The sequence below is a fragment of the Vipera ursinii genome (assembly GCF_947247035.1).
Source record: "Vipera ursinii genome assembly, chromosome: 6".
In the NCBI taxonomy this organism is placed as follows: domain Eukaryota; kingdom Metazoa; phylum Chordata; class Lepidosauria; order Squamata; family Viperidae; genus Vipera; species Vipera ursinii.
The window spans coordinates 14,459,919-14,485,266 of record NC_139515.1 but is presented as its reverse complement, the minus strand read 5'-3'; the positions used below and the strand labels follow the sequence as shown (position 1 = coordinate 14,485,266).

Genomic DNA, 25,348 nt, shown 5'->3' with positions numbered 1-25,348 from the left:
ATTCTGATAATGTCAGGTTTTCATGCCATGCAACATGCTAAGAGATTTCTTTTAAAATGGCAACAAGGGCACCATCTATTTAAAAAGCTTAAAGGTAAAGGTAAAGGTTCCCCCGCACATGCGTGCTAGTCGTTTCCGACTCTAGGGGCCGGTGCTCATCTCCATTTCAAAGCCGAAGAGCCAGCACTTGTCCGAGGACGTCTCCTTGGTCATGTGGCCGGCATGACTAGACACCAAAGGCGCACGGAACGCTGTTACCTTCCCACCGTAGTGGTCCCTATTTTTCTACTTGCATTTTTACGTGCTTTCGAACTGCTAGGTTGGCAAAAGCTGGGACGAGTAACAGGCGCTCACTCTGTTACGCGGCACTTGGGATTCAACCCGCCAAACTGCCGGCCTTCTGATCGACAAGCTCAGCGTCCTAACCCACTGAGCCACCGCGTCCCTATTTCAAAAACTTAAAGGTAAAGGTAAAGGTTCCCTCGCACGTGCGTGCTAGTCGTTTCCAACTCTAGGGGCCGGTGCTCATCTCCGTTTCAAAGCCGAAGAGCCAGTGCTCATCCGAGGATGTCTCCGTGGTCATGTGGCCGGCATGACTAGACGCCAAAGGCGCACGGAACGCTGTTACCTTCCCACCGTAGTGGTCCCTATTTTTCTACTTGCATTTTTACGTGCTTTCGAACTGCTAGGTTGGCAGAAGCTGGGACGAGTAGCAGGCGCTCACTCTGCTACGCGGCACTCGGGATTCGACCCGCCAAACTGCCGACCTTCTGATCGACAAGCTCAGCGTCCTAACCCACTGAGTCACTGCGTCCCTTTCAAAAACTTACCAAGGGGCAAAATGAGCCTTCTGCTCTACCAAAACATCCAAAGAGATTAAAGCCTCAGAAAAGTTCTGCAGATATCCTCTCCATATATTAAGGAAGAACTGGATTGATTACCAAGGTTTTTTAAAAAACTAGAGTTACACGAAGTTAGGTAAAGAGCCATGACCTAATCCTGATATTATAATGATTGTAAGTTATAAAACTGGAATACAAAAACCTAATCAATAATGTTAGGCCACAAAATAGTGAAAAACTCAAGAAACAGAAGAGCAAAATGTTAAACTTGCCATACCGTGGGTATTCATCACGGATTCTTTCATTAGTCATTTAACCTAATCAGGCTAATTCCTTTTGGATGGTTTCTCTGTTATTCTTATATGCTGTAATAAAGATAAAATAAAAGAGAAGATGGGGAGCAACCAAAGAGTTTATGTTATCTAATGGTGCTGAACTGTATCATCACTGGCAGAATTGTCAAATCTTTGGGAGAACATTAGAACAGGACTACTGATCCGTATGGAACTACCACAAATTCATCTACATAGACTCTTGGTCTGAGTGCCATTGTTTTCTCTCTCTCTTCAACAGCTATCAACTCCAACACAAAAGTATTTCTGTTCTATATTATCTGCACCAGCAGTGCAGCTCTTCATGTTTATTTCTATGCATCCACAATTGGCAAACTGATCAAGGAAGGGAGGGTGCAAATTCATCCTGACCTTTTGTACTGACCTTTTAAACTATCCTGATTTAAGCCTTTCTTCTGATTTCAACAAAGTGTTACTTCAGGCAAACTAGCTAAGGTGACAAAATGAATCTGTAACAGCAATTTATCCAGTCCCCTCACTGAAGTCTTACTGCAGGATACTTCTCTTATTCTCTTCCCTTTAGCTGCAGGAACAGTGAGGATGGGAAGACACACAAGAAAATCTCATTGTTCTCAAAAGAGAATTCTTCAGCCCATTTCTTTCTTAATTCCAATAGCTGTGAAGATGATTCATGATTCGTGCTTTTGCTAAGCATGGGTGCTGGGTTTCCCAGCAGGACAATATAAGTTGCCTTCTTTAAGCTTGCTGTCTTTATTACCTCTTCAAGGAAAAATAACATGTGGCTTCCCCAGAGGCCCCAGTTATTACTTCATTATGAGATCCTAATGAGAGATATGCCCCTGGAGACTCCTAGCAAGATTACAGATAAAACAGAGCAGCTGGGACTGCCAAGCAGCGTTGTTGTCATCTCCACCTGAGATCAAGAAGCCTTGTTGATGCCATAGAGCAATCAGTCTGGAAGAGAGAAACTTGGTTATTGTAATTACTCATAAAATTGGATGAGGAAGCAATGGAAATAGCTATTGTACAATAAGGATTCCCAACTCTTTTTTTTCTAGGATATTTATTCAGATCAGATCAGTAATATTGTCTTCTTCAGATCGGTAATACTGTCTGGAACAATTATCAGGTAGAATACTTAGCTGAAAGCTTCCATCCAGGGGCAAGATGAGGACCAGTATCTATGATACTGGATTTGGGAGACCATTAATTTGGTATCATTAATAAAAAATACTTAATTAATTTGATACCATTAATTTTTGTGGCAAATTTGGACTGCAAAAATCTGGATCAATACTAGATGGCAGCAAAGAAACATAAGGAAATCTCTTAAGCGCCCAGGTTTATGCAGGCCACATCTAGTAGTAACCCTACATTAATGGGATAATAGTTTAACCAAGTTGTTTAGTTCATATTTGTAAAACCATTATAGCTTTCACTAGTCTTACACTTTCCAAAGTTGTTGGACAAACTAAACCAAGCACTATCCACAGTAAAATGTTTAACATATATTCACAATTTTCATAAAAAACATCAGACTCTGACTCACTGATAAGGAACCAGAAGAGCTATGGAATGAAAAGCACAAGGATGACTATGAAAACAGACTACCAAAGACCAAGAAAGAAACTGGATATCAGAACAAAAATTTCCAATGACAGAAGAGAACCCTAAAAGACAAAAGATCTTAGGAAAGAGCTTAATGAAGAATTTAAAAAAACAGAACAGATAAGAAGTAGAATTACACTGTTGACTGAAACAAAGGAGGAATGTTCTCCATAACAACTTTGAATTAAGAAGAAGGTTCCAATTTCAAATTGACATTCTAAAATATATCAAAGTTTGATTTTTGATTTTTGATTTTGATGACAGATATTTACTCAAAAAAGAATAAACAAACATAGAACATCCAAGACAGTTCAGAAGTTATTCTCAGCTTACAAGAATCTGTCAGAGCATGCACAGTCTTATTGCGCTGAGATAACCCAGGAGTAATCACAGTAAACAGTGGTCTGTATTATATGGTGGTTTATCTTACACTATCTACAATATCATACACCAGGAACAATATACATACACGTGTTAATACAGCAGTCTCCAACACACAGCAGTTACAGCAGGAAAACAAAAGAGAGAGCACACATCTGTGAAGCCTTCCCTTTTATACAAAGATTCTTAAAGAGATACAGATCCAGCTGGCTCTTAAAGGGACGTAGACCCTGCTGAGTCATTCCCAACATTATAACATACAGCTTACATTACATCAGCTGGTTAGCTTTTAAATCATTACCTTGATAGAATCACTAGTATTAAAAGATAAAGTTAAATCAGAACTTCAGTCATTACAAGTAGTCCTCAGCATAAATGCAATTGAATCTGGATTCTGGATTGTAAGACATTTTGATTGTAAATTGAGGCACCCATCTGACAGGATCTGATTTTACAAACTTTTTGCAGTGGTTATTACAACAATCACTGTTGTGGTGGTTGAATGAAACTATGATCGTTAACTGACTACCGGAATCATAAATCTAAACTCATTCTTCCAAATGGCAAAAAATGTCACAACTCACAGTCATATGTCTGCAGGACACTACAACCAGGTGATCTGATTTTCAAGCACCCAAAATGTGCTCACATGGCTGCAGTGAGAACACAACCTTTTACAATGGCCAGAAGTGCATTACAGGCCATAAAGCACCCGAAATTTTGACCAGGGTCTGTTGTAATTTCAAATAGTTGTTAAACGACATATCATAAGTTGCGGTCTCCACCAGAAGATTAAAAGAATTGGAATATCTACAGAAATATGGTTGAACACAAGAATTATTAAACATTCTAACATTTTAGAAACTGGAAGAGATCGGTTTACATACCAATGGCAAAGGAAGGAAACTAAATTGATTGCATCAACTTATCACATAATACTCGTATTTTCATATACTAGTAAAACAATCCAGTCAAAGAAATTATGATCTGCCGTTCCCCAACTTGACAACCCATCCAAATGAGTAAAATTTAGGAAACCAAAGTCCATCATATTTATAGTCTACCAGGTTCCAGAAGGCAACTGCAAATGGACCTGAAATAGGTTGTAATCAAAGATCTCGCTGTACCTATCTTGTTAAGTAATAACCTGATTGTCCAATAACTGTGTCAGAAAAGTATTCTAGCTGAATGGAAGCTGAAATATTAAACACAGTTTTACTTCTTGCTGGGTTGGCACAACTGATAAGTACAATGCTTTATTGCTGAAGTCACCAATGGTCTTTTAATTGCTTATTACATCAATTCAGAAAGAAGGTTGCAAATAGAAATTTCTGTTACTTTTAGCTGAATAGGCTTGGCAACAGAAATGTCAAGAGTGTGAATAAGACTCAAGGAAAGGATTATCAAAAAGGAGGAAGGGGAGAATTAATAGATGGGTGAGGAAAGTTTCAGAGGCAAGGCTAATAGACAAAAAGGACTAAAATATTTAGCTCTAAGAGTGACAAGGCTCCAGAGTTTCTCAGTTATACCTTTACTTGCCAAAATGTTGTCATTATTATGAAACTTTTTGTGTCTTAGCTTTGCTAAGTTAGTTCTCCTCTTACAGAAAAGCAAGATACATGGTACGTTAGCTTTTGGCAATTGGATCAGAATCTATTCACTATACAATTGCATTATTTCTTCATTTCTCTGAGTTTTCAGATTGGGAACTTTTTGTTATATTTTTCTGAGAGCCAATAGCTGACCAGCTCCTGCACAGAGCTCCTCAAATCGCTTTTTTTTTTACACAAACATTGTTTGCTCAATCATTCCTTAAGACACAGAAGGGGATTAAAAATAGAGAAGAAAAGTATTGCTGTAACAAAAGTATTGCAGGAGATATCCAAACTATACACTTGAAATTCTTCCTAGTGTTTCCATGAGATACAAATTATATTTATCTATGATTCATATCTCTCTCTTTCTCTCCCCCTCTTCCCCCCCGTGTGTATGTATGTGTGTGAGAGAGAATACATACTATAGTCAAATACACACACACACACACACACACACACAAATGGTTCTTTCATTACTTTTTAAACAAGTGATTAATCATTAATATTCAGGTTTGGTAGTGTTATCTGTATACCAACAGCAATTAGCAATATAATTTATTGTACGTTGAAGGTCCATTTTGTCTGAATTTTAAAAAGTGGCTTACATATAACCATGCAGAGGTGCCTCTGGCAAGAAGGGTGGCATACATGTTTAATAAATAAATAATGTGACCTCTCACAAATAGGGCCAGCTCTATCAATGGGTAAAGTAAGATGGTCACCTGAGGCAGCATGCAGGAAGTTAGCACCAGAGTGTCAGGTGAAAGAACTGCACGTCAGTTCAGTTAACTGTTCAACAGTAAATAGGACAGGATCTGTCTCTAACCTAGCCCTTCAGTTCTTCCAACAGTCTGTTGCCACTATAACTGAGTCCATCCACATTGCTATCATCCTCTTTTTTTTTTCTCTTTCCTTCCTTAGCATTATAGACTTCTTCAAGGGAGCTAATATTGTCACAATATCGTAATAGAAAAGGCCAATAAAAAATAAGAATTCAAATACAAAAAAGTAGCAGCTAAGGATAACTATCCACAATAATAATGACCTATAAAGCCCTAAATGGCTTGGGTCCGGGATATCTGAGGGAACACCTGCTGCCGGCATCAAGTTTCCTTCGTCCAGTGCGCTCCCACAGGGAGGGTCTTCTCAGGGTGCCACCGGTAAGAGATTGCCGGCGGGTAACACCCAGGGATAGGGCCTTCTCATTGGGGGCGCCTGCCCTTTGGAACCAGCTGCCAGTGGAGCTGAGGACTGCCCCCGACCTCCGTTCATTCCGCCGGGGCCTGAAGACCTGGCTCTTCGAGCTCTCTGGCCCAGGCTGAGGATTAATCTTATTTTAACTGGGGTTTTATTTAGGCAGGGACACATATAATTTTTTTTAAATTTGTTTTTAACTTTTGTATTTTGGTTTTTTAATCACCCTGTAAACCGCCCTGAGTCCTTCGGGAAAGGGCGGTATATAAATGTAATAAAATAAATAAATAAATAAAATAATTAATAAGATTCATCTAACTTCCTAACCCCCATGTTTGGAAAAACATTCCCTTTTTATTTTATTCTTGTTGTGTAACCTTATTTTTTAATTTTCCTTTTGCATTGTTATATTGGTTTTTAATTGTGTTCACCACCCAAAGTCACTTATGCAAGATAGGTGACTACACAAATTTAAATAAATAAATCGTCTAAACTGAATTATTTCTGCATGTTTTCTGAATTATACATTTCTATATGGTGATTCTACATTTGATACCGTGTTATGGCATGCAGCATTTGAAATTGCTTCCTCATTCCAATCCTCCATGGTCGGCTTTTCACAATGGACTAGACACACTGGATATTTTGTGGATCAACTACAAGAATCCAGCCATTGTCTTAGAATATGTATGGAGGACACCATTGTGTTAAGCTGCAATAAGGTTTTGTTGTTTGGGAATAATATATTACAAGAACACAACAATTTCATTTTCTTAATATATGTCAGGTCTGCCCCAGTCCAGATCTTTAGAAAAGAAAGACCCTCAATTCCATGTGGTTGAAGTGATAGATTCGTTTACTAAACTCTAGTAGTTGCAGAGAAAGAAAGGCTAGTTCTGAATATTTCCGTGCAAAGGTTACACTTTTTCCCATTCTCCTGGCCCTCCCACCTTGACCAGTCCATCAGTGTCCAATGGCATGCTGTTTAGCTGTTTTGGGAATGGCTGGATGTTTGGTGCCACTTGTTGGAGTTTCATATTCCATTCCCAGACCAAGTGCATTCCAGTCCTGGCACTTCTGGTTTCCATCAAGGGTTGTATTCCTCCCCCCTCCCCCCATTTATCTTTACTTTCCTATTCCCACCTTCACTACTCTACATTCCACTGCCTTCCCCTCCTCTCTTGCACTTTATGGCAGGATGGCAGCAAAGCAGAAAAGCTGAAAATGGCAGATCTGACATTATAATTTATATATTGTGTGAATTCATATTTGCAAATATGAAAAAAAACAAAAAAAAAACCACAGTCATATTTCAAAACATTGATTTCATTTTTTATAAAGCAGACAATAACCTTTCGGAAATTAGTACCAAAGGATATGGTAACGAGGAAGGCCCCGAAATAAATAAAAAACAAAGTCTACTGGTTTGCATGACCTTCCTGGAGTTGAGGGGTATTTACCCACCTACCTGAAAGAATTACTGTTTTCTAGCAAAATACAGCCTTTTTCTAACAGAGAAAATTGTTCCCCCATGACTCATCTCAGCCTGCTTTGACTGCTGATTAAAAGCTGGTGGTCTCTTATATGATAGCTCTTACAGAAGTCCAGGTGAAGAGATGTCCTCTGATATTTTTGAACTACAACTTGTTCCCTATGCAGGTTATGCTAATGAAGGTTGCAATCTGACACAACTAGAGGATACCTGCAAGAGATAACACCTTCAAAAAGATGTGTCTTCTTAAAGTAGGACACAAAACTACACTAAACACACTTGGACCATTTCAGGCTGGAAGAAGACTCTGTTAGCAAATGACAGTGTTTTAGCTTCAAGTGCAAAAGTACTTCTTTTTCTGTAGATCAGCTCTAGTAAAAAAAAAAGGAACGCAGGACAATATTTTTCTTCTATTCAGCATGTAGATTTTTTTATATATAAATTACAAATTAGAATTTATGGAAATAAATAGTTCCTTCCCTATATTTTTCTGAGGCACATTTAATCGACTGTGGCTAATTATATATGTCATTGCTGCTGCCCTTAGACATTGATCTGATGTTATACAGAAAATTAGAAAGAATACCAAACTGCTCAGTCCAACCTGTGTGCCACCAGGTCAAAAGGCAGAGAGTAAAAATCACTTAGTTCTGCAGATTTCATACAAAGTAGTGGTCTCTGGTCTTTGACTGTAATAAACTTACTAGACCTGACTAAGTAATGAAGCTTACTTGTACTTCTGTGTCGGCCATTCAGAGAATTTCATACCCAAATATCATTTTCTTTGCTCTAATATTCAGCTGAGCAAGTATTAAAAAAAGGATTGTTTCATTCAAGCAGAAGACTTCAGGGCCCACCTGGACTCGTGGCTCTTCCTACACAGGTGGGTAAAGGCTGTGGCCAAGAGATATTTGCTATGTTTTCCTGCCTTGTTCCTTGCAGTTCTTATCACAAAATTGGATTACTGCAATATGCTCTACGTCAGGGGTCTTCAAACTTGGCCCTTTTATGACTTGTGGACTTCAACTCCCAGAATTCCTCAGCCAGCAAAGCTGGATGATGATTTCTGGGACTTGAAGTCCACAAGTCATAAAAGGGCCAAGTTTGAAGACTCCTGCTCTACATGGTCTGCTTTTGAAAATGACCTGAAAGCTGCTATTGGCCCAAAATGTTGGTAGAGTGGGCCTGCATATAGGATTCCAAGTGCAATCAATGTGCTGGTTTTAATCCATCAAAATCTGTATGACCTGGCTCCTAATTTCTTCAGGAGCACTTTGTCCTTATAAAATAGACTTATCTGGTGCATTTTCCCCACACAATCTATTGTTGTTGTTCTTAGCTGTGAAGTTGTGTCCAAGCCATAACGACCCCATGGACAATGTTCCTCCAGGCCTTCCTACCCTCTACCATCTTCTGGAGTCCATTTAGGCTCATGCCTACTGCTTCAGAGACTCCATCCAGCCACCTCGTTCTCTGTTGTCCCCTTCTTCTCTTGCCCTCAACCTTTCTCAGCATTAGGCTCTTCTCCAGTGAGTCCTTCCTTCTCATTAGGTGGCCAAAGTATTTGAGTTTCAACTTCAGGATCTGGCCTTCTAAAGAGCAGTCAGGGTTGATCTCCTCTAGGACTGACCTGTTTGATCGCCTTGCAGTCCAAGGGACTCACAGGAGTCTTCTCCAGCACCATAGTTCAAAGGCCTCAATTCTTTGGCGCTCAGCCTTTCTTATGGTCCAACTTTCACTGCCATACACAATCTATTAATGGTCCCCATTAGCAAAAGGCTGAGAACAGAGCCTTGCAGATAAGGTCCCATTCCACCCAGGTTGGATCAGCTCTCCTATGGAAGTTTGCAAAAACTGGGCCCTTTCAGAAGCATTTGAATGCTAAAGATAATGCTCCTCCTGGATCATCATATTATTGTTGTTGTCTTGGGTTTAATACATAAAGAAGTTATTTACTGGGCTAAAAAGGAGGCTAAAAGTAGGCCAATGAGGACATTTGAAAGTCTGAGTTCTTGTCGTAGGCAACCTCACAAAGAGTCCAAGTACTTGTTGACAAAACCAGCTATAATTAACTATGATTATTGAGTTCCTAAGAAACAAGTAAAGGACAAAGAGCAGTAAGGCCAAGATTAAAAGAGAATAGTAACACTGTACTGCAAAGTACATAACTTATTACAGCTTATCATTTGGCATTGAGAAGACATTACAGTCTGGTGGGTATATTTCCACTCCATGTTATTCAAAAGGCCATCTTAAAGCCTAATCAAGTTACACTGCAAAGGAAACAGTTTTCAGGCTTCAAATGGACTAAGCAGGATTCCGGATTAAGCACGGACAAAATAAATGGATTATATTATATGGAATGCCAAAAGATAATAGCATTAAGCATCATCTGTACCTTTATCACTCCTTTCTAATGCAGTTTCTAATTTACACGGAAAAACTAAATCCAGCTAAAATCAATTGATTAGCTTTTTAATTCTGTGAAGAGCTTTGACTAAGCAGCTAAATTTCATTTCTAGCCTAAGCAACACAAGTTCAACTCATTTAGGTTTAATTCAAACCATAATTCAATTCTGACTATTAGCATATTTGCTCTCTTTCATGCATGTTTCTCAAACAAGGAAGAAATCAGGTCTTTTTGAACTGAACAAGGAGAAGGAGGAAAGACAAAACATTTCAGTTAACTCTAATATGAAAATGAAAATGAAAATTAAGGGGTTTTAATTACTCTTCCATTACTCATGATCCTGTATTTTTCTAGTTCCATAGCAAATCTGGTAGCAAATTTTTTGACTGTATTAAAAATGTATTACAGTGGGACAAAAAGTATTTAGTCAGCCACCAATTGTGCAAGTTCTCCCACTTAAAAAGATGAGAGAGGCCTGTAATTTTCATCATAGGTATACCTCAACTATGAGAGACAAAATGGGGGAAAAGAATCCAGGAAATCACATTGTAGGATTTCTAATGAATTAATTCGTACATTCCTCGGTAAAATAAGTATTTGGTCACCTACAAACAAGCAAGATTTCTGGCTCTCACAGACCTGTAACTTCTTCTTTAAGAGGCTCCTCTGTCCTCCACTCGTTACCTTTATGAACCTGGCTGAACTTGTTATCAGTATAAAAGACACCAGTCCACAACCTCAAACAGTCACACTCCAAACTCCACTATGGCCAAGACCAAAGAGCTGTCGAAGGACACCAGAAACAAAATTGTAGACCTGCACCATGCTGGGAAGACTGAATTTGCAATAGGCAAGCAGCTTGGTGTGAAGAAATCAACTGTGGAAGCAATTATTAGAAAATGGAAGTCATACAAGACCACTGATAATCTCCCTCATTCTGGGGCTCCATGCAAGATCTCACCCCGTGGTGTCAAAATGATCACAAGAAAAGTGAGCAAAAATCCCAGAACCACACGGGGGGACCTAGTGAATGACCTGCAGAGAGCTGGGACCAAAGTATATGAATGAATGAATCTTTATTGTCAAAATACAACTATGTATACATTGAGATTAGCTGAGCCTCCCTTTGTGCTCCCACACCCCAACACACAGTGACAACAAACCCTCCATCTTACTACACCATGTGAACCAACTACACCACACACCGGCCTCCCTAGTCAATTCTGCATAAAATTCACAAAAGTTATTTCTCATTTGAAAGCCTAACAGCCCACGGATAAAAGGTGTTTTTCAGCCTGTTGGTGCGGCTGGCTATACTCCTATATCTCCTACCCAATGGTAGGAGAGTAAAGAGATACCGTCCAGGGTGTGAGTCGTCCCTGAGAATTTTCCTCACTCTTCCAAGGCAACGAGCCCTGGTGATGTCATCCAGTGGTGTCAGGGAACAGCCCACAATGTCTTGTGCTGTGCTCACCACCCTCAGTAATACTTTCCTATCCATGGCTGTCAGACCAGCATACCAAACCACAACACCATACGAGAGGACGCTCTCTATAGTAAACTGGTAAAAGAGGGTCATTAGCCGTTGTTCTACCCTGTTCTTCCGCAAGACCCTGAGAAAGTGAAGCCTCTGTTGGGCCTTTCTAGCCACCTGGGTTGTATTAACTTTCCAGGTCAGAACTTCACAGAGGTAGACTCCCAGAAATTTAAAGGAGGAAACTCTCTCCACACAGCCCTCCCCGATGTAAAGTGGGGCAGGTTCCTCCTTTTTCCTCTGGAAGTCTAGCACCATCTCTTTCGTCTTGCCGATGTTCAGGTGCAAGTTGTTGTTACAACACCATATGGATAATTTTTGTACCTCCCCCCTGTATGCTGTCTCATCCCCACCTGTAATGCGACCCACCACAGTTGTGTCATCTGCGAACTTAATTATCGCAGTGGATGGGTCAGATGATACACAATCATAAGTGTATAAAGAGTACAGGTAGGGGCTAAGCACACAGCCCTGTGGTGAGCCGGTAAAGCTTCAGGGGGGTGGACAAAGCAGACCCAACCCTCACTGTTTGTAACCAGTCCCTGAGAAAGTCTTGAATCCAATCGCAGATGGCGGGGGAGAATTTCAAGTCAGTCAGCTTCTTGATGAGAATGCTCGGCAAAATGGTGTTGAAAGCCGAGCTATAGTCAACAAAAAGCATCCTGACGTAGCTTCCAGGTTTCTCAAGATGACTTGCTACAGAGTGTAAAGCAGTAGCTATGGCATCGTCTGTCGACCTATTTCCCCTATAGGCAAATTGATGTTTATCAAAATCCAGTGGGAGGCATGTCCTGAGATGTTGGAGAACCAATCTTTCAAAGCATTTCATGACTACAGACGTTAATGCAATAGTTCTGTAGTCATTCAGGCACTCAACTGCAGTTTTCTTGGGTACCGGAACAATGGTAGCTGCTTTCAAGCATGAAGGTACACATGCCGTTTGCAAGATGTTAAAAATCCTTGTCAGCACCCCTGCTAATTGGTCGGCACAATTCCCAACCACTATCCCCAGCACCCCATCTGGGCCTGCAGCTTTGCTGGGATTCACAACCTTCAATACAGCTCTCACTTGGTGTTCACACAGGGTGAGTGGCTGAGAATCAGAAGGCCGGCCAGCAGAGGCTACGGGGTCTGGTCTTTTTACCTCGTAGCGAGCGAAGAAGATATTCAGCTCCTCAGCCAATGAGGCATCAGTGTTAATCATGCTCCTCATACTGCCTTTGTAGTTGGTTAAGTGCTGCAGTCCCTGCCATACTTGCCTTGGATCGTTGTCTGCTAAGTGATTCTCCACTTTGTGTTTATATTGTTGTTTCGCCATCCTAATGCCTCTTCTGAGATTTGCCCTGGCCTCTCTGTATGTGTCCCCTGATGGTAACAAAGGCTACCATCAGTAACACACTATGCTACCAGGGACTCAAATCCTGCAGTGCCAGACGTGTCCCCCTGCTTAAGCCAGTACATGTCTGGGCCCATCTGAAGTTTGCTAGAGAGCATTTGGATGATCCAGAACAGGATTGGGAGAATGTCATATGGTCAGATGAAACCAAAGTAGAACTTTTTGGTAAAAACTCAACTCGTCGTGTTTGGAGGAGAAAGAATGCTGAGTTGCATCCAAAGAACACCATACCTACTGTGAAGCATGGGGGTGGAAACATCATGCTTTGGGGCTGTTTTTCTGCAAAGGGACCAGGACGACTGATCCGTGTAAAGGAAAGAATGAATGGGGCCATGTATCGTGAGATTTTGAGTGAAAACCTCCTTCCATCAGCAAGGGCATTGAAGATGAAACGTGGCTGGGTCTTTCAGCATGACAATGATCCCAAACACACCGCCCGAGCAACAAAGGAGTGGCTTCGTAAGAAGCATTTCAAGGTCCTGGAGTGGCCAGTCTCCAGATCTCAACACCACAGAAAACCTTTGGAGGGAGTTGAAAGTCCGTGTTGCCCAGCGACAGCCCCAAAACATCACTGCTCTAGAGGAGATCTGCATGGAGGAATGGGCCAAAATACCAGCAACAGTGTGTGCAAACCTTGTGAAGACTTACAGAAAACGTTTGACCTCTGTCATTGCCAACAAAGGGTATATATGGAACCAACTCCCCCTTGAGCTTCAGATGGCCCCGGATCTCTGATCCTTTGGCCGCGGCCTCAAAACACTCCTTTTCCATCAGGCTGACCTGAACTGACAGGGATTTTAATTATGTTTTTAATTTTTAATTAATTTTAATTTATTCTACTGGGGCCATTAATTTAATTTCTTTTTAACTTTTGTATTATTTTATTTTATTGTTGTTAGCCGCCCTGAGTCCTTCGGGAGATAGGGCGGCATATAAGTCCCAATAATTAATTAATTAATTAATTAATTAATTAATTAATTAATAAAACAAAGTATTGAGATGAACTTTTGTTATTGACCAAACATTTATTTTCCACCATAATTTGCAAATAAATTCATTAGAAATCCTACAATGTGATTTCCTGGATTCTTTCCCCCCATTTTGTCTCTCATAGTTGAGGTATACCTATGATGAAAATTACAGGCCTCTCTCATCTTTTTAAGTGGGAGAACTTGCACAATTGGTGGCTGACCAAATACTTTTTTGTCCACTGTAAAAGGCATAGCTGCCTGTTTGTCACTAGTGGCTCACAAAAGCTTGTGCACTTTAATGCCATTTGTTAGTCAGAAGCTGCTAAGAGTTCTGCTTTTTTGCCTGAATTAACCCAATTCCCCTCCTACAACAGTTAATCTAATGCACTGCAAACTGAAAACACTAAATTCTTTTTTAAAAAACAGGGGGAAAATCAGAGCAAACACCCAGACTGCCTATGACTTGTTTAAAGAAAATATATATCTCCAAATAAGAACATTTGTCAGTAAATTAACATGGCTATCCTAACCATGATTTACATCAAGGATCTCCAACCCCCAGTCCATGGACCAGTACCGGTCCTTGGCATGCCAGTAACCGATCCCCACAAACAAGCAAAGCCCCATCCGTGGGATGCAGTCAGCACACAAAACCAGTCACTCTCCAGTCCGTGGAAAAACCTTTCTCCACAGAACTGGTCCCTGGTGTCCAAAAAGTTGGGGACCTCTGATTTACATCAAAAGACAGTATAAGTCAGAAGCATTATTTTCACTGATAAATCCTTTTACTTCTACAGAAAGGTGAAAGATATGTGTTGCATGTATCATTAATCTTAAATTATGCATGCCTTCTTTTTCTAATTATTTTTATAGCAAACAATGCAAAGGTAAAGAAAAAGAAGAAATATGACATTCATTTAAAAGTTTTGGAAAGGTACTAATGCAGCATATATAATGAAAGCATAACATTGAAACTAGAAAGCTGTTTCTTCTGATAGAAACAGCAACTGATACTGTTCCACATATATTAAAGGACAAGAAAGATGGAATTGCTGCACCATGGCTTTGATTGGGATGCCAAGAACTGAAGTCATCCAGAAGTACATTTGATTTCTGGTTTTGTTAGATCAAGTTGGTAGAATTATTCACCAATTCTCCAAAGTTTAGCTTCATTCTTAAGAGCATCAGAAAATGTCATAGTTTCATTTTGCTTTTAATCCACGTGAATGCATATTTCTTTTTAGAAACAATTGTAATTTGAGATTGGTATGACCTGAAGCTTGCCCATTTCCCCAAATTTCCATCCTATCTATCATTCTATCATTCTTCACTGTAACATTTGAAAATGCTTCTAGTTAGCAAAACTGAGTATTAATTCTCCAGTTTTCCCAATTCAGGCCTTTTCCAAAAATGGAGTTTAGACAAACACAGCTCCCTAAAAAAAGCATGAATTGTTCTTTTGAAGGCATTGTGCAAGGAACATCTTCAGGTTCACACCCATATTTTCCATTCTTCTCCTAGAAGAAAAACTTCTGCTATGGCATATTCAGAAGCTTAAGTATAGATAGTCTTCGACTTATGACCACAATCGAGCCCAAAATTTCTGTTCCTAAGCAAAACAGTTAAGTGAGTTTTGCTCCATTTGGTTGTTAAGCAATCGCTGCATTTGTTAAGTTAGTAACACGTTTAAGAGAATCTGGCTAACCAATTGACTTCACTTGCCAGAAGATTGCAAAAGGTAAATACATGCTGGTTGCCAATCACCCACATTTTGATCACGCAAACATTGGGAACAGTGTGATGGTCATAAATGTGAGGACCAGTCGTAAGTCACTTTTTTCAGTGCTGTCATAATTTGAATGCTCATTAAACAAATGGTCATTGGCTACCTGTACCTCTATTTTCACTCAGTGGAATACAGATAAACCTGGAGCAAGAATTGCCTCATTTTCCAAAATCTTTCAGATCCCACTGATAGATTTGAAAATATTATAAGAATGTTTACATTATAGGACCTATTGCAGAGGCTCCCAAACCTTTGAGGTCACTAAACATATTTGGAATTTGGAAAGCATACAAAATGCCCAGTTATAAAACAACAGTTTACTAGAAGACAACCAAATATCTCGGTTGCATCCAGCCAACATCTACTTTTCTAAAAACATCCCAGGGGACTATATGGTGCCCTGACTCCATGTTGGAAATACAGGATATACATTGTGCTGCACATTAGCTTTGCAAGCCTTAAAAATAAAATACCGTAGATTCAGGAACAAGCATGGCTCCTTTATTTTTCCACCATTTTTTAAACTGAACAGGAAAATATGCACAAAAATAGCACAGCATCCAAAGTTTAGCAATACTCAGCTACTATGATAAAGTAATGATTTTCTAGTTTGCTACCACAAACACGCCGTCATATTGTACTCCCATTTTACAATATCAGGCTTTGGGACGGCCAAGGCTTTTTTTTCTCAAAGAACGTTCAGAACGGAGTTCGGGCACCTTTTTTGGAAGGAACCTTGTAGGGTAGGCAAGGTGGGTTGTATGACATGTGTGAGTTCCGGCACCTTTTTCTTTTACAAAAAAAAGCACTGGGGACGGCTATTTTTAACATTTGTCTGCCAACCACAGTGGTCTCTTGCCCAGCGTAAGGATATGGACACAGGCCAGATTCTGCTTCGGTCTCATCTGCCAGCTTCCTTGAAGAGCTAAAGTAAGCAAATCCGGAGCAACTTTGAAAAGCTGCCCATTTTTGCCATTTTTGAAAAAAACATCCTCCTCCGTCAGAGCCACGAATGCGAAAGACGTGTCCAAAAAAAACAAACAAACAAAAGATCATCTTTCAACTCTGCTTCTCCGGACATAGGATGAGGGAAGAGGCTGCGGGTTGATTTGTGATTTAAATAAACAAACAAAAAACAACAACACCCAAGCCGATATAGGAGCCTGTTTTAAGGGAAGGTTCAAGGACCCGTCGAGACGGTCGGACAAAGAAGCCAGCAACTGCGAGGTCGCGTAACAACAAGAGCCTTGGTGGAGCAGTGGGCTAATGCCTCCTTAAGTAACACCAGCTGCCTGCAATTAGTGCAGGTTCGCATCCCACCAGGCTCAAGGTTGACTCAGCCTTCCATCCTTCCGAGGTAGGTAAAATGAGGACCCAGATTGTTGGGGGCAATAAGCTGACTTTGTAATAATGCCGCTTGGGGTGTGTGTGAAAGCCCTAATAAGCAGGCATATACATAGAATGAAGGCTACTGCTAAGCTTGTAAGCCGCCCTGAGTCTTCGGAGAAGGGCGGGATATAAATGGAATTAAAATAAATAAATAAAAATAAATAAACAGTTAAGGGCAAGGAAGCGAAACTCCGTCTCGCCAGCTCGAGGGCGCTTCCTCCGAGAGCGCTTCAAAGGGGACACTTGCGTGGCACACCTCTGTGCCAAGGGCCAACCTGGCTCGGCGTCTTGCAAAGCGCCCACTTGGCAGGAGGGCGACGGCAGCCCGGTTTTCCCACTCTTAGCTGGGCTTGGCAGGTTTGCAAGACAAGACTAAGGCAGGGGTCTTCAAACTTGGCCCTTTTGTGACTTGTGGACTTCAACTCCCAGAATTCCTCAGCCAGCATGGCTGGCTGAGGAATTCTGGGAGTTGAAGTCCACAAGTCACAAAAGGGCCAAGTTTGAAGACCCCTGGACTAAGGTCAGCTCCAGCAGGAGGAGGAGGAGGAGCGGGAGCTGGCTGGGCCGATCTAGCCGCTCTGCAGTATCCCTCCCCCCCCCCCACGACCCAGTCCACCGAGCTAAGCCGCGGAAGAAGCGCCGGCGCCGTATTAGAGAACCGCGCCGCGGCCGCCGCAGCTGCAGCTGCTGCTGCTGCTGCTGTTGAGCGTGCGCAAATCCTTCTCGCGCATGCTCGCTACGCGCGGGCTCGCAAATTCTGAAGGATAACAGATTCTAAAACATCCGACGGGCAGACTTACCCGGCCCGCCCGGCGGCGGCGGCGCTCGCCCAGCTCCGGACTGAGCGCCCTAAATCATGTCGCCGAAGCCAAGGACGCCGGGTCACTGAAGAGCCATGGGCGAGCGGTCCATTCCGGCTGGCCGGCGGACCCAGCTCCTCGTCTCCTTGCTGGTGCTGGAGCAGCGCGCCCAGGAGGTCACCTTAGACCGGGAGCTGGGGCTCTTGGCTTGGCGGAGCTTGGAGCCGCAGCCGCGCAGGGGCCGAGGTGAGTGACCGCCGGTGACCTCGCCGGCTTCCCTGCAAAGGGGAGCCTGGTGGGTCAGATCTGGAGGTGTGCAGCCGGGTCCTTGGGCATGTGCAGAGTAGCTGACCCACGGAACGAGTCGCCTTCTTAACTTGCAAGGTCCAGAAGATGCCAAAGGGTCTTAAGGCCTTCTTCTCTGCCTTCTTCTTTTGAAGTGAAGCAGACCTACCAAGGCAACGCTTTAATGTCTTTTTTTTTAGGGATTAGAACAGGGGTCGGCAACCTCGGCTCTTTTATGACTCGTGGACTTCAACTCCCAGAATTCCTGAGCCAGCGTAGCTGGCTCAGGAATTCTGGGAGTTGAAGTCCACGAGTCATAAAAGAGCCGAGGTTGCCGAACCCTGGATTAGAAGAAAACTGCAAGGACGTGTTCAGCAATTGCCTGGAGTCAACACTGACACGAAGGCACCCATGTACAAACACACAAGAACCCCTAGTATACTAAAGCAGCTGGAGCGAGTTTTGGAACCAGATAAGATGCGCTCATGTGCTGGTCTCTTTAATTTTAGGAAGTTGCCTTTTTGGGATCTTAGTAAAAAAATAGTCTCTCTACCTTTTAAAAAGGGACGCGGTGGCTCAGTGGGTTGGGACACTGAGCTTGTCGATCAGAAGGTCGGCAGTTTGGCGGATCAAATCCCGAGTGCCGCGTAGCAGAGTGAGCGCCTGTTACTCGTCCCAGCTTCTGCCCACCTAGCAGTTCGAAAGCACGTAAAAAATGCAAGTAGAAAAATAGGGACCACTCCGGTGGGAAGGTAACAGCGTTCCGTGCTAGTCATGCCGGCCACATGACCACGGAGACGTCCTCGGACAAGCGCTGGCTCTTCGGCTTTGAAACGGAGATGAGCACCGGCCCCTAGAGTCGGAAACGACTAGCACGCATGTGCGGGGGAACCTTTACCTTTACCTTTACCTTTTAAAAGTTATTGAAATCCTTAAGCCATTTGGGACACTTCTGGCCCGTAAATGAAGGCCCTACTTCCATTTTTTTTTAAAAATGGGGCCTAAAGAAAAACCTCACACCCCTTTCAGTATTGGTTTCATTATTTGTCAAATTATTATCCCGTATTGTGAAAGGAAGGAAAATTAACTGACTCAGTTGGTTCAATTCTGAAACATCTTTTACAAATGTAGCTTGCTGTCAAGATCTTAGGAAATGTTTGGACTTGTCTGTCCCTTCCCCAGCCACCAATGTTTTTTTTAAAATCAGTATGAGTTGTGTAAGTAGTATACATTATAGTGGTAAATGCAGGTATTTAAACAACTGCTGTGAAAAGTTTTATAATAGTTTTATCAATCTTCTGTGGTGAATCATTCCTATCTGACAACAAATTTGTGGATTGGTTTAGTTTTACTTCTCTGTACTGTACATAAATAACCACATGAAACATTTGCTTTCTCAGTCAATGTCTGTTGAGCCTATTGAAACAATCTGTAGAACTTTTATTGATAATCCCCAATGTATGTCAGGGAAGCATATATACTTGAATCCAATTTGAAAAGTGTCAACAATAGTTTGTCTGCTCTCAGTGTCAGTAACCACTTTCTATGATTACATGTATAATATGTATGGATTAGCTTCCTCTGCCAAAGCCATCATAGACTTTTTAACGGCCAGAGAAGCCATGACTTCTGGATTTGCTGCAACTTCAGTGACAACCACAACAAAAATGCAATTTGGAGAACTTTTGATATAACTTTTCAGACAACAGATTTATTGTATAGTTATACTCTCATCTCTTCTCTGAGAGATTTTATACTAAATGTTGAGGTCCAACATAATCTAAAAGGCTGTCTTGTTATGTGAGACTCACCCATCACTTGTGGTGAATAATGAGACATAAAGCCAGCCGGCCAATCTGGTTATTCCAGAGTATGCTTCCACCCAAGCCTTTTTTGATTGCTCATAGGTTTATCAATGTTCTTCAAACTTTATGAATGCTTTTTGGCTATGTGCAAAGTCTTTTAAGCAAAAGGACCTATTCTTGTACTCCATCTCTACTACATTCTCCACATATATTTGCTTTCCTCAACCTGGACACCTTCCACATAAGTGGACATCAACTTCCTAGCCAGCAGATCCCTTGCTGAGAAATCGGTGAGTTGAAATCCACATATCCAGAAGAACCAATCATCCAGCTCAGCCAGGATATCTTACTATCTTATCTGAACTACAGTCAGAGGAAGCTGTAATTAAGTGTGCTTTTAGAAAGATTTCCCTTATATAAATCACCTTGCCTCAATTATCTAATTTTTCAGGGGTGGGGTGAAAAAAATCTAGATACGATTTACCATTGGCAACAATTCTACATCTTCTCCACACCTTTTTTTGTGGGCGAGGGGGTGTTCACTGATTAAGGAAAGATGTTTATAAGCTTTTAACCAATAACCCAAGGAGCTGTCCATTTGAAAGAATCCTTCTTTCAATACAGGCAGATAATTTCTAGCTTTCACTCAGAATACCTCAGGATGTTTATTTCATCAGCAGTACTTGCTGCATAGAAGCTAAAGCAGTAGTCTTTCCCAATTCTTGAGTCAACAGTGCCTTCCTCCCTATAGCTGCCTCTTCCTTTACAATGATCTCTTCTGCCTATATATTTTAGTTTCCATATGTTGGGAAACCTCTTTTTTTCTTCTTCAGGAAATTAGCCTTGTTCCTGCATTTTTTTCAGCTAAGCAAACATATTTTGCTTCAGTTGACCTTTGGAAATCAAATATCATTGTATTATTTTCCAGGTACATTATGTAACGTGAACTTCATTACATTCTATTCAGTTGAAGAGCAATACATTAATATATTGCAAAGCATTTTAAAGGGTGCTTTGCTGACTAGTGGTTAGTATTATGACACAAGGAATTTCCAAGCACAGTAATCTGAATGATTAAAAGTCTCTTCTTCATCTATGATTACTTTATGACTTAATTGATAAAGAGAAAACTCCTCAGATGAACATGAAAAAACTGCAACTTCTACTATACTTATTTCTGAATAAGAGAAAGTAGGAAATAAAAAAAATGCAAAGTTGCATATTACTTTAAATGCTTTCCCTGAGGATTTATACTCTTTTAAAATGAATTTGCACAGTTAAAAACTGCACTACATGGAATGAAACTGAAATTTTTGGAGATAAAGCAGAAATTTTACATCAAAGTTAAAAAGAAAAAACCTTAGTATTCTTCACATGGAAAATGGAACTATTCACCTTCAAAATCCTGATAAACAGCATGCCATGAATGGTAAAACAGTTTTGAGAATAAAGAAAAATAAAGTGATCTTTTTAAAGACATAGATAATTTATTATTTTTAATTGTGCATTGTGACATTGAGCACCTACAGCTTGCAAATGAATTTATACTTTTTTTAAAAAAATTACAAATTGAAATTACCTATAGTATTGCTTTTGTTTCTATTCAGGACAAAGGACCAGGCCTATTGTTGTGAGATTTTTAATATACACAATTCAGATTCATGTCCTACCTTTATATTGATCAGTGGGAGTTTTAGGATGGAATGCAAAGATCCTATGGATCCGATACATAGATAACAACCGTTGTCATAATAAAAAAGGACCAATCAGAGAATATACACAAAACTATCAACAACATCTTCAAAGGAATAAAGCTGACTTGGGAAGAAGAAAACATTACCACACTGTTCTTCCTGGCTGTTTCGTCAACAAATTAAAAACACAAGTCTATCGTAAAACCAGCCACATCAACCAAGTGTTCCACTACCAAAGTAACAACCCCACAAAAGAAGCTACGTAAGAAAGGAATTTCTATCTTAAGATTTACCCATTGCCCCAACCCCAGTTCTTTGAAGGAAATGTACCTAGCTTTAACAGAACTCAAATTCTAATGAAGTTTCAGTATTTTGAATTTACAGATTATGCTTTTCTTTAGATGGGCTGAATTCTTCTTTACCAAAAGAAAATTGCTACTGATATTTTCTAAGGCTTTTTCCACCACTGTATTTTCAGTATTGTTTCTGGCATATTCAGTAATTTCAGTGTGCAGCATTCAGTGTTTTGGGAATTACTGTATTTGTGGTATTTTCTGCTGCTGACATCCGCTAAGCTGGCAGATCTAATAGAAAATCTTAGCTTTCTTTCTGACCATTAGCTTTGTGTGACTTGACAGTCAGCCCAAAATCTTTACTATAAGTGGTTTTTACCAGATTGCCAGCCTACAGTATATATTAGTCCAGTCCTAAAGCAGGGTGGATACATCCCTTTTTTTAATGCATCTTAGAGAAGTTTCTCGTTCATCATAGGTCCACTATGTGTATAGTGAAACAGCGCAGATAAAGCTCCCTCCCTGGAGTCTTCAGAAAGAAGCAGAAAAGCTGCAGTTGTCCAGGAAGAAACTGTTTTTTCCTCTGGGTGGTTCAGTAAGAGAATAGAAGGGCTGGGAGAAATGTTGGCTCATGTGATTTGTAAGTAAGGAAGGGAAAGTCTGCCTGAGTCAAACTCAGCTGCTGATTGTTGTTGTTAGTTGCAATGTCGTGTCCGACCCATCGCAACCCCATAGACAAAGTTCCTCCAGGCCTTCCTGTCCTCTACCATCTTCTGGAGTCCATTTAAACTCACGCCTGTTGCTTCAGTGACTCCATCCAGCCACCTCATTCTCTGTCGTCCCCTTCTTCTCTTGCCCTCAACCTTTCCCAGCATTAGGCTCTTCTCCAGTGAGTCCTTCCTTCTCATTAGGTGGCCAAAGTATTTGAGCTTCAACTTCATGATCTGGCCTTCTAAAGAGCAGTCGGGGTTGATCTCCTCTAGGACTGACCTGTTTGATCACCTTGCAGTCCAAGGGACCCACAGGAGTCTTCTCCAGCACCATAGTTCAAAGGCCTCAATTCTTTGGCGATCAGCCTTTCTTATGGTCCAACTTTCACTGCCATACACAATCTATTGATGGTCCCCATTAGCAAAAGGCTAAGAGAACAGAGCCTTGCAGATAAGGTCCCATTCCACCCAGTTTGGATCAGCTCTCCTGTGGAAGTTTGCAAAAACTGGGCCTTTTCAGAAGCATTTGAATGCTAAAGATAATGCTCCTCCTGGATCATCATATTATTGTTGTTGTCTTGGGTTTAATACAGAAAGAAGTTATTTACTGGGCCAATAAGGACATTTGAAAGTCTGAGTTCTTGTCGTAGGCAACCTCACAAAGAGTCCAAGTACTTGTTGACAAAACCAGCTATAATTAACTATGATTATTAAGTTCCTAAGAAACAAGTAAAGCACAAAGAGAAGTAAGGCCAAGTTTAAAAGAGAATAATAATAATAAAGACTTGCAAGAGTCTTCTCCAGCACCATAGTTCAAAGACCTCAATTCTTCGGTGCTCAGCCTTTCTTATGGCAGCTGCTGATAACTTCTTGTAATTATTTTGACAATAATATGGAATTAGAGGCTTGGTGGAGCAGTGGGCTAATGCATCCTTAAGTAACACCAGCTGCCTGCAATTAGTGCAGGTTCGCATCCCACCAGGCTCAAGGTTGACTCAGTCTTCCATCCTTCCGAGGTAGGTAAAATGAGGACCCAGATTGTTGGGGGCAATAAGCTGACTTTGTAAAAATGCTGCTTGGGGCGGGCCGAAAGCCCTAATAAGCAGGTATATACATAGAATGAAGGCTATTGCTAAGCACATTGTGCTTTAGATTGTAAGCCGCCCTGAGTCTTCGGAGAAGGGCGGGATATAAATGGGATTAAAAAAAAATTAGGTTGCTATTGCTTTTTTCAGGGAAGTTTTTAAAAGCTATCTACAGTGAGGGGAAAAACTATTTGATCCCCTGCTGATTTTGCATGTTTGCCCACTGACAAAGAAATGATCAGTCTATAATTTTAATGGTAGGTTTATTTTAATAGTGAGAGACAGAATATCAACAAAAAAAGTCCAGAAAAATGCATTTCAAAAAAGTTATAGATTGATTTGCATTTTAATGAGTGAAATAAGTATTTGATCCCCTAGATTTCTGGCTCCCAGGTGTCATTTATACAGGTAACAAACAGCGATTAGGCGCACTCTCTTAAAGGGAGTGCTCCTAATCTCAGATTGTTACTTGTATAAAAGACACCTGTCCACAGAAGCAATCAATCAATCAGATTCCAAACTCCAGCATGGCCAAGACCAAACAGCTGTCCAAGGATGTCAGGGACAATATTGTAGAGCTACAGAAGGCTGGAATGGGCTACAAGACTATTGCCAAGGAGCTTGGTGAGAAGGTGACAACAGTTGGTAAGATTGTTCGCAAACACAAAATAACTGACAATCTCCCTCAGTGCAAGATCTCACCTTGTGGAGTTTCAGTGATCATGAGAACATTGAGGAATCAGCCCAGAACTACACGGGAGGATCTTGTCAATGATCTCAAGGCAGCTGGGATCATAGTCGCCAAGAAAACAATTGGTAATACACTACATTGTGAAGGACTGAAATCCTGCAGTGCCTGCAAGGTCCCTCTGTTCAAGAAATCACATACACAGGCCCGTCTGAAGTTTGCCAATGAACATCTGAATGATTCAGAGGAGAACTGGGTGAAAGTGTTGTGGTCAGATGAGGCCAAAATCGAGTTCTTTGGCATCAACTCAACTCACTGTGTTTGGAGGAGGAGGAATGCTGCCTATGACCCCAAGCACACCATCCCCACCATCAAACATGGAGGTGGAAACATTATGCTTTGGGAGTGTTTTTCTACTAAGGGGGCAGGACAACTTTACTGCATCAAAGGGATGATGGATAGGGCCATGTACCATCAAATCTTGGATGAGAACCTCCTTCCCTCAGCCAAGGCATTGGAAATGGGTTGTGGATGGGTATTCTAGCATGGCAATGACCCAAAACGCATGGCCAAGGCAACAAAGGAGTGGCTCAAGAAGAAGCACATTAAGGTCCTGGAGTGGCCTAGCCAGTCTCCAAACCTTAATCCCATAGAAAATCTGTGGAGGTAGCTGAAGGTTCGAGCTGCCAAATGTCAGACCTGAAACCTTAATGGCTTGGAGAGGATCTGCAAAGAGGAGCGGGACAAAATCCCTCCTGAGATGTGTGCAAACCTGGTGGCCAACTCCAAGAAACGTCTGACCTCTGTGATTGCCAACAAGGGTTTTGCCACCAAATACTAAGTCATGTTTTGCAAAGGGGTCAAATACTTATTTCACTCATTAAAATGCAAATCAATTTATAACTTTTTTGAAATGCATTTTTCTGGATTTTTTTTGTTATTGTTCTGTCTCTCACTGTTAAAATAAACCTCCAGTAAAATTATAGATTAATAATTTCTTTGTCAGTGGGCAAGCGTACAAAATCAGCAGGGGATCAAATAGTTTTTTCCCCTCACTGTACTTGGGATTTTCCCGG

The 25,348-nt window shown here is 41.1% G+C and overlaps 1 protein-coding gene across 1 annotated transcript in view; it reads left to right on the top strand.

Moving 5' to 3' along the window:
* The first annotated feature begins 17,571 nt into the window (after positions 1-17,571).
* Positions 17,572-25,348, top strand: part of CERK (ceramide kinase) — a 39,847-nt gene continuing 32,070 nt past the window's right edge. Inside the window, exon 1 of the mRNA XM_083365809.1 lies at positions 17,572-17,958. Coding sequence (XP_083221935.1) covers positions 17,808-17,958 — 151 coding nt within the window. The 5' untranslated portion in view covers positions 17,572-17,807. The remainder of the gene's footprint in view (positions 17,959-25,348) is intronic.